Source organism: Lepidochelys kempii, chromosome 13 (genome assembly GCF_965140265.1).
Source record: "Lepidochelys kempii isolate rLepKem1 chromosome 13, rLepKem1.hap2, whole genome shotgun sequence".
In the NCBI taxonomy this organism is placed as follows: domain Eukaryota; kingdom Metazoa; phylum Chordata; order Testudines; family Cheloniidae; genus Lepidochelys; species Lepidochelys kempii.
In genome coordinates, this window is record NC_133268.1 from 25134059 (window position 1) to 25149547 (window position 15489).

General features: G+C 48.3%; 1 protein-coding gene across 11 annotated transcripts in view; it reads left to right on the plus strand.

The window, feature by feature from the left end:
- EPB41L1 (erythrocyte membrane protein band 4.1 like 1) overlaps positions 1-13823 on the plus strand; it is a 152970-nt gene extending 139147 nt beyond the window's left edge. For all 11 annotated transcript variants that reach the window (XM_073309827.1, XM_073309832.1, XM_073309831.1 and 8 more), the window contains 7 exons: positions 1508-1618; positions 2666-2746; positions 3064-3126; positions 4645-4740; positions 5723-5803; positions 7448-7564; positions 10339-13823. In XM_073309827.1, coding sequence (XP_073165928.1) covers positions 1508-1618; positions 2666-2746; positions 3064-3126; positions 4645-4740; positions 5723-5803; positions 7448-7564; positions 10339-10347 — 558 coding nt within the window. In that variant the 3' untranslated portion in view covers positions 10348-13823. The remainder of the gene's footprint in view (positions 1-1507; positions 1619-2665; positions 2747-3063; positions 3127-4644; positions 4741-5722; positions 5804-7447; positions 7565-10338) is intronic.
- The last annotated feature ends 1666 nt before the right edge of the window (positions 13824-15489 follow it).

Below are 15489 nucleotides of genomic sequence, written 5' to 3' on the forward strand. Positions count from 1 at the left end.
GCATGAATTTAACAAATAGCCTGCGTGTTGAAGTAACGTGTACTGCCAACTAACCTGTGGTCATAAAGGGGATGAGCAACTTACATAAGGGCTGGTGGGACATGGCAAAAAGGTCTGTGATTATTCCTGTGAGGGGAATAGTTATAATATGATCAGGCTAAACAAACTGCACATGGAGTTGCTGGAGAAACGAAAGGTGTCCAAATGCCAAAGAGAACAGGGCAGAGTTGGAACCGCAGTGAATGAAGCACTGTGCTCTCTGCACTTCTGAAACTGGGTCCAAATCCTCAATTCCTTACCATGGATTGTGTCTTCTGCCCTTCAGTGTTCCCAAGTCCCTCCTGTCTTCCGCAGAGTTGTACATTTTACTCTGTGCAGATTGGCACTGATATCCAGAGAACCAAAATCCCTGCCTTTCAAGTCAGGGGAGGTCTGTCCGCTCGGCCAATGCCCCTGTCCCCCTAGAATAGCATCCTGATAGAGTTGCTGTTTTTCACCACCCGGGCCCAGGCTCCAATTTGGTGTGTAATGGACATGTGGTGCCCCCCTCAAGCCCTTTCCCACAAGGAAATTCACACTAGGTCCCTGCAGAGCCAAACGTTAGGACCAAACTCAAGAAGGGTCAAGGCCAAGAAATTTAACCAGCATCCCCACAGGCATCCTCAGGGTGTTTGAGCTCACGCCTGTGCTCAGAGAGTATCCTCTAAACATGGGTGCCGTGGGAAGAATACATCCTGGAGACCTGGGCCTTGAATTCACCCCAGTACTGCACCGGGATATAGCCGGCAGAGGTGGGGAAGTGGCTGCAACCTCCCCTCTGCCGGGATGGCTGCAGAGACCAGCACAGCCTATAAAGTGAGGGAAGGGGCATGGCCAGGGCAAATGAGTGAGTGCTAGATCAGCACATCCCCTGAGCAACCTTCACCAGCAGGGTTCCAGCTGGATGGGCAGGTGGTGGCCACGTGTCTCTGCCCCTCAGAGTTAGTCCTCCTCTACCCTGCATCCCTGAGGGTCAGGCTGGCTCCACGCACCCACATGGGTGAACCTAATCCATCATTACAAATCTTCCCTAGGCCACCAGTGCAATGAGTTTGTTGGGTCTCATTCCAATCTCGAGTGGCTGTTCGAAGCCTGCTCAGGAGAAGGCCTGCTGCAGGAGCGTCAGCCCTGAATTGGGGGTGCACTGGCTAATTGTGTGGAGAAGCCTGCACAGTGCCTGGGTGCGTTATGGGCGACGCTGGTCTGTGCTGTTTGTTTCTCAGTGTAAAGAGGCCTACAGCTATCCAAGAGCGTGACCTTGCAAATGCAATGCAGGCCTCCTAGCACCCACAGCTCTTCCCAGCAAGTGTCCCTGTGGTTCATGGACTGCAGGAGGGGGGCAGTAACGTATGCAGCTTAGGGAAAGAGGAGCAGGTCAGTACATACTAAGATGCTGTTGCATTTTTAACGGAACTCCAGAAACCAGTTTCACGCAGTCTGTTGCTGACTTGCTGTGTTCCCTCTGCAGTCATCCATTCTGAAACCAGAGGCTGCGACTGTCATCTCGGTGGCTGGCACAAAGAAGGCGGAACCAGAGGTCTCCATGCACCACAGAGTCACCACGGTGGAAACAACACAGGTGACTTGCTCCTTTGCACTTGCTGAGGTTTACTCCGCGGCACGGCACTGCCATTCGAAAAGCGTGAGAGCCAGCAGCTTTGCACCACCGTGCTTTCTACGGAGCCTCATTCTGGAGTTTGCAAAATCCCCTGCAAAATCCGCAGACTGCGGGGGAAATAAAAGCAAACCATGCGGGTTCTTCCTCTCACCCCTTGGGGGTTGGAGACCCCTGGCCTCACAAATGGGATTCATTTCTGGGGCCAGATCTACACCTAAAACCCTAGCTACATTGTTCAGGGCTGTGAAATGCCCTGTGGGACGTAGTTAGGTCAACCTAACCCCTGGTACAGACATGGCTAGACTTTGCTACCACCTTTTGGATAGGTGGATTTACTACACTAATGGAACAACCTCTTCTGTTGGTGTAGCATCTACGCTACAGTGCTACGGGGGCCCAGCTGCAGCGCCATAGTTTAGCCGCGGTAGTGTAGACATACCCTTAGATCAGGTGAGGGTTAAAATGTACTGCTCAGTTTTGCAGCGTTTCTTTTTCATCCTTTAAAATGCTAGGCCTTCCTCTGCAGAGACCACAGACTAGACGGGGCAAAGACTGACAAGCCCTCTTCTTATCTAGAGATGTCAAATCAAGGCCCCATCCCACTCCTGGCTGTTAAAGAACCCACAGCACTTTTCTCGCACGTGCACCCCCATCCGCATGCATCACTTGAATATAGGATTCACGTCCTCTCCTAAATTGGTGTGCAGCATTGCTGTGCATTGCTCTCTGGCTGCTGTGCCCTACCCCAAGAGGCTGCCTGGGTGGGGGGCATATAACAGAGACCTGCGGTTTGCATTCCTATTCATTAAACACATCGCACCAGACTAGTTACTGCACATCTGTGGCTTCAAGACCTGTCTACGGCTTTCCTACCCCGAGTGCATCACTGCTCCATGGCACTAACGTTTTGTCAGCAAGTGCAGACAAAGCAGACCAAGCGCTCCTTTCCAGATGGCTAACTCCCCGTGTATCTGCACGGACTCACCGGGTCTCCCTTTCCCTTGGCAGGTTGACAGAGGCACCACGGGTGGAAAAGAGACAACAGCCACGTCCCACATCGTCACTACAGAAAGCATATCAGTGACCTCAGTAAGCATGTGGCTCTGCAAAGCCAGGCTGTCTTCTCCTGGGGTCCCCAGGTGGTGGCATCTAATTGTGTCCTCCCTCATTGATTGATCCCTGGGTGCTGGGTGAGAGGGAGCGGCCCTGAGCTGGGTGAGGGACTTGGCGGGGGACGCTGTTCCACTGGGGACAGGGACGGAAGGGTGCTTTGTCCCTGGCCATTTGAAGATGCCAGCAAATAAAGGAAGAGGCCTACAGACCTGCTGTGTCTCTGATGCTCCCCTCCCAGCTGTTTATCCTGCTTTTGTCCATGCCAATGCTCCAGTGTAATGTTGTTCCTCCAGGATCACAGTACCAAGCCTGGGAAGGGAATGAGCCCTGCTACTGAACTTCGCTCCATATCTCCGGTAAGTTGAGAAGGTGCTTCCACTTCCCAGGTTTCTGTGCTGGACAGAGGCCCTGGGGGTGCTGCAGGGATGCTGTCTGGCTGTGAAATGCCACCCCTTGGAGCTGGCCCTTGGCTCAGGGTTTAGGCTGTCCTCAGCTGGTGGCTCATGCACCTGCTGCATTATCTTTTCCTGCGCGCAGACACCCTCCTCTAGCATGGGGATGGACAGCACCAGCTCCTTGGGCTGAGAGATTTCTGTGGAGCAGGAGGGGAGGACAGGCTGGCCATCCCACTTGCCTAAGGAATGCAGGGCAAGGCAGGGCCCGGAATCTTCCGCTTGGCGACTCTCTACTGTCCAGAACAAGCACATATTAAACACAGATTGGGACCGGAGAGCTCCCTGAGCTAACTCCTCATTCAGGCAAAGGTCTCATTGACTCCAGGGGAGCTCTGCTTGAGCAGCAGCATGCAGGGGTTGGTCCAATATCACTAAGGACTTGGAGCCATAAGAGGTCAATGTCATGTACCAGCTGCAGATCCCTCTTCCCGGGCTCAACCCTGTGGGGTGATACTCGGCTTCCATCGATGTCCATGGTCAGCAATTTGCAGGGCGCACTCAGCAACCTGCGGGATCGGGCCCTTAGAGCAACACGTTCTTTTTTAATGCTTTCCCCCTTTGATTACTGCTAGGCAGGGTGAAGCCTGCCCCGATGCCCCCCCCGTTCCAGGTCGGTCACTTAGCAAGGCCTACGTCCCAAAGAATCACAGACACTTGGGCTGCCTGCAGCAGAGAAGGGGGGTACGCGCATCCCGGCCATACACTGAGAGGAAAGTCGTATCTGTCCTTAACTCTTCTTTGTTTGGAGTTGGATGTAAAACAAAGGACCCCAAAGAAATGCAATAGAATGGAATTGTGTTCCCCATTGGGAAGGGCCCTCTCTGCTGCTCCATCAGCTGTTGCGGTTGCTCTGGAGATGACAGCCTGTCCCCACAAAAACACTTAGACCGGTTGTAAGCCTCTCTTGCCTTGCAAACTCTTCACCCCTCTGCAGGGCACACAGATAGTTTGGCAGCCAAGCAGCTATTCACAGGCTGACAGGCTGAGTAATAGCCTTGGCTCTCTGAGTCCCACTTCTCTCTCTCCACTCTTTTTTTTTATCTTCCTCTTCCACCATGGGCTGGCTCCCAGTCTCATACAGGAAGGGCAGGGCTGGACTCAGCCAGCCCCTGCTAGCACAGCTCTCCCTCTGGTTGCACTCTCTCCTTGTGGAAGGATTATGAGTAGCAGAAAGGCCATGGTGGTGGGTGATCCAAGCCACAGCACAAAACCAACCTAGGAGCAGGTCTGGAAGACAGTGCAAGAGAGAAAAGGAATGAAGAAAGAATAGGGAGGTTTGAATGATCTGTCCTGGGAACCTTGAGGATGTAAGCATTCTGGCAACCTCCCAGGCCCCACACTTATAGCACTAGGAGAAGTGGCGTTACTGACAAGGGCTCCATTGGTCCTGATGACAGATGTTCCTTGCGTGTTCTGTAGATCACCAGCAGCTCTGCTGGGAAGGAAGTTCTCACCAGCATATTTGGTGCCACTGCAGAAACCCTCTCCACCTCCACCACTACCCACGTTACCAAGGTAAGAATGACGAAGGCACAAAGTCAGGAGTGGGACATTGCCGAAAGGTAACACCTCGGGGGCAGGCTGTGGGTTCCTAAAGAAAACAGCTTCCATTGGGAGAGGAAGGACTTGTGCACCAGATTGTAATGTACACTAATTGGAAACAACAAATGCGTCATCCCACAGTGGCCCAGGACTGACGCCATTTACATAGCAACTGAGCATGCAAGAGTCCTTTACCATTTAAAGTAAATGGGGCACATTCAGCCCTGGTATAAGTGGGTTCAGCTTCACTGGGGCCAGTAGCATGGGTGGGGGGTGGAATTTGGGCCAATGTGTTTCTGCCATTTTTGGCTGTGTCCTACATTTCAGGAGTACAGGCAGTTTGCAGTGCGCATGTCATATATTTATACACACCAGTACCAAATCAGATCTACTAGGAAAGGGGGAGATTTTGCCAGCGACGCAGAGAGAAATGTTCTGAGTCAGGTTGGATTTCTAAAGTGCTCAGCATTGCCCCAGCTCCCCCTGATTTAATTGGGAGCAGTGAGGTTGGTGCTGAGCACTTTTGAAAATCCCACCCACCACACCTAATGCCAAACCAATGAAGAGAGCCGTTTCCAAACCCAAGAGCCCTCCAGGGAGAGCCACCCACACAGGTGCCCGATACTGGGGCAAAAACACATCAGCTGATCTCAGCTCTTGGGGTGACACACAGGAAGAGGTGGAATCTCAAATTCAGCAGCTAATGTAGGACCCAAACCATGTAGGGCTTTAAGGATCAACTTCAGCACCTTGAACTGCATCCCCAAGTGAACAGGAAGCCAGAGCAGTCTGTGGAGCACTGGCGCAATATGTTCCCTTTGGCCCTCCCCACAAAGCAATTAGACTGCTCTGTTCTCCACAAGCTGAAGCTTGAGCAGCCTCCAAGGCAGCCACCTGTCTAGTGCGTGAGAATCATCCACTCTGTGGACTCATCCTGCCCCCTTTTCCATTCCAGACTGTGAAAGGAGGGTTTGCAGAGACCAGAATAGAGAAGCGGATCATTATTACGGGTGATGAAGATGTGGATCAAGACCAGGTAGGAGGGAAACCTGTGGGAGGCCATTCTGTTAGGGCCTTCAACGGTGACTCTTTCCTGCACTTGTTTCCTACTCTGCTGTGAAAGCGGGTCCATCTGGGCAGTGCTTGCTTCCCTGAATGGATCATTCTCTCCAGGGTGTGGAAGAGGGGATCAACTGGGGTGGAGGTGCTATATGGGTACAGCAAACTCTGCACTCACAGCAAACTCTGCACTATCTGTGCCCTGAGCAAGTGACGTGAAAGGGCTACCCATTTGGGCCTACAATCAAAACAACATGGTCATTTGATTTATGCTGACCAGTAGCATCTTCCAGTCTAGAGCCTCCCACCAGTGTTGCTTTAAGTAACGAGGAAACGGCACATGCTTGCTCTTCTCGGGTGTAGCTAGCTGTTTGGACAGTGAACAGAGGCTGGCCGCTGGGGTGGCATAGCTGTAATTGAAAATACACTCTAACCACAAAAGGAGGGAGTGGACTGAACACATAAGACAAGCACAATAGAAAAGAAATCCAAAACAAGGATTAAATTCAAACCAGGAGCCAGACTGTGGAATCCTCGAAGGGTACATCCACACTGCAGCCGCGGGTGCGAATGGTACCTGCCCTAGCTGTACTCTAGCTAGCTCACTGAATACAGCAGTGAGGATGTGACCGCATGGGCTTCAGTGCTGGTTGTACAAGCAAGTACATTATAAGTACAGGGGGATAAGTTGGGCCTGCGCCTCCGCATCCTCGCTGCTGTGTTTAGCAAGCTAGCTAGAGTACAGCTAGCAGGGGTATGTCTACACAAGCTATAAAGCATACCTGCGGCTGCACTGTAGACACTCTTAGTGGTTTGAGCATTGGCCTACTAAACCCAGGGTTGTGAGTTCATCCTTGAGGGGGCCATTTAGGGATCTGGGGCAAAAATTGGGGATTGGTCCTGCTTTGAACAGGGGGTTGGACTAGATGACCTCCTGAGGTCCCTTCCAATCCTGATATTCTATGATTCAAATACTTGAAAGGCTGCCATAAAAAAGGTAGAGAAAAGTTGTTTTTCCCTACCACAGAGAGTAGGACAAGAGGCAATGGGTTCAAACTACAGCATAGCAGACTTAGATTAAATCTCAGGAAAACCTTCCTAACTGTAAGAACAGTAGGACAATGGAACAGACTGTCTGGGGAGGTTGTGGAAGCTCTTTCACTGGAGGTTTTCAAAAGGAGGCTGGGTAGCCATCTGTCTTGGATGGTTTAGACACAACAAATCCTGCATCTTGGCAGAGAGTTAGACTAGATGACCCTTGGTCCCTTCTATTCACTATGATTCTACAGAAAATAAGTCCAGCAAAGAATGATGAATAGGACATCCTAGGATTTTACAAATCCTTGGTCAGCTAGTAGGCAAGTTGTACTGTCAGGTCATTACCCACAGATTCAGCTTTGAATCTCTCTCTTTGGGTTTGCAGGGATGGTTAAACTTCTTGAGAATTCAATCCAAACCCAGTTCCTTACGTGCCCAACCTTAGCCATGAGTAGTTTCACATGCCCTGGGCCCATTTTCTGACATCCTTGTGGCTTGCTCCAGAAGCAATGCTAATCTTGGCTATTAACAAAAGATGTAACTGACATTGTGGTAAATACTCTGACATTGTTCTGGTTTACAGGCATTAGCTTTGGCAATCAAAGAGGCAAAACTACAGCACCCTGACATGCTGGTAACCAAAGCTGTGGTATATAGAGAAACAGAATCATCTCCAGAGGAAAGAGACAAGAAACCACAGGTATGTATAGAAGTTACAAGGTAGAGCCTCTCTCACGGGTACAATATATATATAGGTTACAGTGCAGGCAGGGCATCCTCAATAGGTGCAATATACTAGTATTGATAAATGGTACAAGCAGGGAGTCCTTCACAGATGTAATTCATTGACAACAATGCAGGCAGGGAACCCCTCACAGCTATGACGTCTAGGTGATGATACAGGCGGAGCCTCTCTCATATTGTAGTTACAGTAGGAAATAGTGTAGATCAGAGCCATGAACAATTTTTTAAAAGGCTGCTCCTAGAGCAGCCTCTGAGACTTGCTATGCGGACTGCTTTGCTGCCCAATTACCTGGCTACTTGCAAAGCAGTTCTGTGGGCAGCACCATGTGCTCAGTGTTCTTTATCTAGGGTTGTCCCAATGACTGTTCCAAAGGACATATCTCAAGGCCCAGTGTTTATTTCTTGCACAGCCCCTCCTTACTTCCAAATAGCCTCAGATTTCCTTCCTAGGAACCCTCTGTCAGTTCTCTTAATTGTTTCCCCAGTGTGTGGTGTTTCACTCATCTTCCTTCTGAGACACTATGGGACAGGTTTGCAAAGGGCTTCCAAAAATGGCCATGTTTGTGACTGAGCCCATTTGCACATTCTAAGAACCCACATTTGCACCTGGAGAGGGATAACTGTGTATGTTCCAGGAGACTGGACGGTCCTGTCCAGAGGACTGGGAATGACCCAGAGAGCTTTTACCATCTGATTGCTGTGACCACATGACCAAATCCACCACTACCATTGTCCTCCTTGTTGTCTGTCTCAGCAGAGGTTGATGGAGCGCTGTATTGCGAGTGCCTGTTCTGTGGCTAAAGTGAGGACTTCAGTCTTCAGGTTCTGCTAGCCTGCTACCACGCACCAGTACTAGGTTGCCTCCTTGTAAATGTCCATGTGCCAGTGCCAAAGCACGTATTTTGCACGCGCAGACCCAGTGCACTCTCACAAACTCCCGGCGTTTCTGGAGCCCTCTTGAAAACATGGCTCTGCTTTTTGTTTTTCTTTCTATTTCTGATCGATCTAGATAGCCGTGCTTTAAATTTCAGGGCTGGAGGTTGGAATTTTGAAAAATGGATATTATTAGTATCCCATTTCCTGTGTTTAGTCATCCATTAAACAGGCATCCTGAGCTCATAAAATGAAACAGACGCTATTTTACTTAGACACAATGGGCCAAATGCAACCCTGATGTGACTCTGTCAGCTTCAGAGGACATGTATCTCAGATGAATTTGGCCAGATGTCCAGATACATTGGCACAGTTACCACAGATAGCTGGAAACAAGATCTGTCAAGTTTAAAATGTTTGGGTTTTGTTTGTTTTTGCACCTACGCAGCACGTAAGCTTTCATCACAATAGATAAATGAGGAAAAAGCAAGAGTGAGCTAATAAGGCAGCACAGGGACCTCAAACAAGGGAAAAAGAGCAAGGGGATGCATCACCATTATATCGACAATAAAGAAAGGCAAATGGGAGTCTAAAATAAAGGAAGACTGTGAAAGCTTGGTCACTGCAGTAAAATGTGGGGCTAAAATCTCCTCAGTCATGGCTAAGGCTGCGAGTTTGTCATGGAGGGCACGGAAGTCACAGATTCTGTGACTTTCCATGACCTCCGTGACTTCTGCAGCGGCCAGTGCACCTGGCCCGGGGGCCGCCTGAGCAGCTCATGAAGCCCCTGGGCCAGTTGCACTGCCTGCTGCTGGGGCATTCTCAGGCCACTGTGCCCCCCCGCCCATAGCAGCAGCAGGAGTTTGGGCATGGGAGGGTTTTGGGGCACAGGAGGGGGTGAGGGCTCTGGGTGGCATTTACCTCGGGGGTATCCTGGAAACAGCAACATCCCTCCACTCCTAGGTGGAAGCGTGGCACGGCTAGGGGACTCTGCGCCCTGCCTCCACCTGCAGGCACCACCCCCGCAGCTCCCATTGGCCGCAGTTCCCAGCCAATGGGAGATGCAGAGCCGGTGCTTGGGGTGGAGGCAGCGTGAAGAGATGCCTGGCCACACCTTTGCCTAGGAGCTGAGGGATGCTACCGCTTCTGGGGAGGCGCAGAGCCAGGTAGGGAGCCTGCCAGCCCCGCCAACCTTTCCTTTCCCCAGCACCAGCGGGGGTCCTGGGCCGCACCCGGGATACCCCCTGGGCTACCTCCTCTCTGAGCACCTGCAGTGCCCCCAGGCCGTTCCAGCTCCCCTCCCCCGCTTTCCCCCCGATTTAGTCAAGGGTATATAATACAACTCGTGGATGGGTCATGGGTGGTGAATTTTTGTTTAATGTCCATGTCCTGTCCATGACTTTTACTAAAAATACCCATGACTAAAATGTAGCCTTAGTCATGGCCCAATCCTGCAAGGTGCTGTTTGCCATCAATTCCAATTACTTTAATAGATTATAAGGCTGAAGACTATGATCATTTGATCCTGCGTAACACACAATACCAGAGAACCCACCCAGTAATTAGTACACCTTTTAGAAAGATATCCAATCTTTATGTAATGACTTCAAGTAATGGGGACTCTACCAGTGACTTCAATGAGACCTTGCAGGATTGGACCCTTAAATCAGTGCAACTGCATTTAAATCAGTTGCATTGCACCAGCGTAATGAGAGTAGAATATATCCCCTTGTGTTTGCAGCTTGATTGTCTGGTGCCTTAATACAAGCAAAAAGCTCTTTATAAACCAATAAATAATATTAACCAAATGAGAAGAGAAATGCTCCATGAACAATCATTTTCATCTGCCCTGTGCAGGAATCTTGACTGCCGTGTTTACAGAAGTTGGCATCTCTATTCAAACCCAACTTGGAGAACAATGAAGAAGGGGCCTTCCTGCTGGATTCCTCAATGAGACCTAGACGTCCTGGCTGCAACATTAATGGCGAGAGACAAAATTTTTTAAAAAAGGAATAGCAAATATATAATATATATATATATATTATATATATATATATACAGGAAACAAAATGCATCCTTGCACTGCTGCTATATGCTGGAGGTGAATTGCAAACAGCAACATCAACAATAACACACAAAACCAACCGCCTACTTTAGTCTTTGCAGACAAATTGAAGAATTGACTGGATTTATCAGAAAAACAAACAACAAATCATGATAATAATAATATTAACATACAATAAACCGCCATTTTGCATGTTACATTTAAAGGACACACAACTCATGGGTTCATTTGTTGCACACTGAATGGAAAGGAAACGTGCTTTGCAACAAAGCAGCAACAAAAAAACTCCAACAACCCACGAGCAAATGCAAAACTATTCACCACCTAAGGAAAGAAGAGAGAGAACCATTGAATTGTTTGATTACTTTGTAATTATTTTCTGCTTCAGGATGTGTGGTGATCAACCCTCTTCCCCATTCCATGCTAGTTCTGTTACATCATTTTTTGGTTCTGTTCTTACCCACCCACTTGTCCTTCCTTCTCTTTCCTCTCTCCACTTGTCCGGTCTCTTGTTCTGCTGAAGGTAATTAAGAACAGATCTCATTTAAAACAAAACTATATGTATATGGTTTCTCATTTATAAAAATGCAGTCTGTAGGGGTTTCATATGAATGTGCTGTTAAGTTATGTATATTATATATAACTGGGGGTGTGGAGTGGCGGGTGGGAAATGATATTAAACTAATTAAACCGTGCTGGTAAGTTTGCTGATGACATTTTTAAATTATAATTGTTTGGTTGACTGTGGTTGATATACTATGAGAATCTTAGCTCACACTGATATCCCACAAGAAGAGAACAGGGAACATTTCATTAGCTGCTGCTCTTTCAGAGGGTGGAATGGGATGTTTGCCACGGAGTTGATGCACTGCGGCAGGAGGGGTTGGTGTAGTGACACAGTGTATGGTGTTTGTAATTGGTTGGTTGGTGGTAAGGGAGTGCTCAGCAACCTGGAGGGGTGGGGGACTGGGAAAGAAGGAATGGACTGCATCCATTTATCATTACCAAAACGTGCCAGACAGAAATGTCTCCCCATTCCCCAAATCCAAAGATGCTGAGGTTGTTTGGAGCCTTGAGGTTAGACTGTTTGATTCCCAGGCTTCAAGCATCTAGGAGTCTTTGACTCCTCAGATCTGGAGCCCTAGCAGCAGTAGAGGTATCATATCACACTTGTCAGCAGGTTCTTGAAAACCAGGCACCTGGGCTGAGATAGGGATCCATACAGTGATCCCCCCCACTGGTCTAGTCACTTGTGTTAGCTTCATTTCTGAACCTCAGCCCCAGCTCGAGAGCTTTTGAAGTGAAATGTTTGAGGTAAGCAAGTACCTCTCCACAGCAAGCTGTATGATTGCATTTTGCCAGGGTGGCTGTAGGTGGTGCAACAGCTGTCCTGGCGAGAATAGGTAAATGGCAGCTCCCTCATCCATTTCCTCCATGGTACTGTCCACTGATACTCTGGCTTAGGGTTGACTCCTGTCCACCGACAGTTGATGAGGAATATACCATGTGACAAACGTGCAGGGAATAGCAGGTTTACAGGGCTGGATAGCATTGCCCAGTCATCCAGAACTTAGAGGGCAGATGCTGATAAGGCAGCAGGAACGCAGAGAGGCTGCTTTCCCCACAGCTGGACAGAACTTGGCACTTAGATAAAGTCTTCCTCTGCTGCTGCCTGGAGTGGAGGCTGGGACCTGAGGCACTGTGTGAGACAGGCAGTTAGGGCAGACTTAGAACCAAGAAAAGAAAAGAAAATGAACTGATTTCTAGATGGAATTGTCACTAGCTCCTGAAGCTACATAAGGGTCCACAAACATTGCACCATCTTTGTCTTTATACCGCCCCCCCCCCCCACACACGCACATACACTTAATGCCTGGAGAGGAAACACCTCTGACTAGTCCCCATGATGAGATCTGGGAATCCTACTGAAAATGGACAACTTGAATGTTTAGAATCCGGTGGGCATACCCCCATATGATCAATTTCCTACCATAGCAGGGACTCCTGAGTCTCTGGTGGGCCTTGGTCTTCCCAGTTGTCTTCTGTTGTGTCTCCATGAAGTCTGTTCTCCTTTTCGCACATGGGTTTCTCATGTAAGCATTAAAGGGATGAGCACTGGTTCGCTGACAGTAGCACTCATTCATGTGCTAATGTCAGTGAGGGTCATTTCAGGCTTCTGATGAATCCAAATGTGTGATGTTCTCCCTGGATTCTACCTGAAAGTTCACAGCCACCCATAACCTGCTGCTGCTTTAGGGACAACACCCACCAAAACCAAAAGGAGTGTCAGCAATTACACAAAGTCTTTTTTTTTTTAAACATACTCAAGTCAGCTGTAAAACACATATGCTTTCAGGACGAAAAGCCCAACTCAGAGGACCTGTTCCCAAGAGCTGTGTACGGCAGTGAGCCTGTCTGATCTGCTATCAGAGGGAGTAAATCCCCCCATGCATCACACTGTTTGACACATTTTGAATTTCAAACAAAAATAAAAGCTGGTAGAAACTTGATGCCATTGAAACTGAATTGGAGGCTATTTTGAAACTGATTCTGATCTCGCTCATGCTAGTGTAAAATCTGGAGTCACTCCATTAAGGACAGTGGAGTTGCACTGCTGCAAAATCAGTGGAAGCAAGATTAGAAACAGACCCTGCAGGTTCAGAGCTAAAAAACAGTGGACCCATTTCTCTGGATTCCTCACAGTGAGTGACAATGGGGGGGGGGGGCGGGGGGGAGAGCATGAGTCTTTTGCTCACCTGGCAAGATGTGGGTTTTATAGATATATATAATCCACACCTTGCCAGGTGAGCAATAGACTCAAGCTTTTTCTTTATATATTTGTTATATATCTATATTGTTTGTGATGGTGTTGAAGCCGTACATCACTCTAAGGCCTTGGCTTCCTCCCACCTTCTTCATCACTGTAGCTGACGTTTCAGATAGTTGATCATTATTTTTCTTTTTTCTGGGGGCCTTTCCATTGAAGTGGGTGGGAGACACGAGTGCCTGTTTGTCCTTAAATCTGCAAGTTCATTTCAAAACTTGCCTGCAGTTGCATGAGTGATAATAATAAACATGATTTTTATTTGAAAAGCACCTTACCAACCAACTGCAATGCTCTGTTGTTCCTTCACTAACTCCCCTTTCCTCTTCCCCTGTTCCTCTTCTCCCCCTTGGCCCTTTCAATCATATTCTTTTTCAGTGCTTGGTGGTGTATGCGTGTGTGCTCACTGTTCTTGTATTCAATAAAAGTGAAATAAATGTGTTTGATGCTCAACCAGCTTGTGGCCTGAAACTGACTTTTCTCTGATCTGGTCAGTGGAGAATTAGAAGAGGAGCTCTAGACCCAGGTGCTTTACAGGTTGAAAGCATGCCTGGGGGCAGCACTGAGTGAGAGCAGGACCTTCCGTATCTTGGTACAGGACTGGGCAGAATGGGGACAATTCAGGGGTCTATTTAATGCAGAGGTTAAATGGGGTGGGGTTCCTAATTTTCTTCCAAGCTTCACACACAAAATAAGCTCCATCCACACAAGTCACCAGAATGAGATGCTGCTCACACTACATTCTACAATGTTCAAAATATGAAGGTGCGTGCTCTCTGAGCTCCACTGGACTGGTGGTTCCCCCTTGGTGTGGCTTGAATATGTCCATGGGCTTTCTTAGGCTTCTTGGGTCAGGCTCCTATTTGATTGGGTTGGAAGGGGGGGCCTGTGGGCTTATAATACCAAATACCAACCACTTGTGGCACCAAAACGAGACAATACAGTAAATTGTGTAGATCTGTGAACCTCCTTCTTTCTTACATAAGGAATAAAATAGTTTTCTGGAAGCTGAAATTCTGGAGAATGAGGTAGCAGTTTGATAGAGGTGCTAGTACACTGAACCATTGCGTACCAACTGAATCCAAGCCTGGAGATGGGGCAAGCTGGGACCAAGAGGTTGGATGGGATGTAGTAGGTAGATCGAAACTTAGAGCAAGATAGGTAAAATTGCCATCCATTTGGGAATTAGGAGTGGGCTGGAAGGTGCATCCAATGAAGTGAGCTGTAGCTCACGAAAGCTTATGCTCAAATAAATTTGTTAGTCTCTAAGGTGCCACAAGTACTCCTTTTCTTTTTGTGGACACAGATTAACATGGCTGCTACTCTGAAACCTGTCCCTGAAGAGTTTCTTTGTAGGAGAAGGACAAGTTTTGTCTTTGTTTCTTCCCTGGACTAGGATGGATGGCATGACGGAAAGCCACAAGTGGATTTCTACTAGTCAAGTCAATGACATGCAATTATTAACAATATTTATGTTGAAACATTATTTTGGAGATGTTTCATGCTCGGGGTGTATTATTAATGCTGTGTGGATATGACGTTTTGGAGTCCAACCCAGACCAGTACGAGGCTAACAAGCAAACAAAAGTTAAAATTTGCTTTCTAATGGCTCAGATCTAACTTTACAAGCTACAGTCTTTGTTCAAGGTAGTTCTTCAAGTGAGGGGACATGTTGATTCCACCCTCGGTGTGCATGCAGCCCGTGCAGTTGTTGGAAATTTTCCCCTCAGTGGTACCCACTGGGGTCGCTCCAGGGCCCTCTGCAGCTGCACGTCACTGCATGCCAGTATAAAGGGCCCAGCTGCCCCCAAACTCCCTCGGGTATGATTTTAATGTGTGGGACTCCTTTTTAAAGTTTAGAGATATGCTGCCAGAGGAAACTAGGCAGGAGTTCTCAGAGTTAATCCATGAGTGGAAATGTGTGGTGAGCTCTTCTTCCCTGCAGGTTAACTCAATGGCTTCTGCAGTGGCCTTGCACATGAGCTCTTGGCTGCAATCCTTGGGGCTTCTGCAAGAGGTCCAACAGATTTTACAGGATCAGCTCTTTGAAGGGTCTTTTCTGTTTTTGGAGTAAACGGACTCCAAGCTTCATTGCTTAAAGATCTCTAGGGCAACTCTA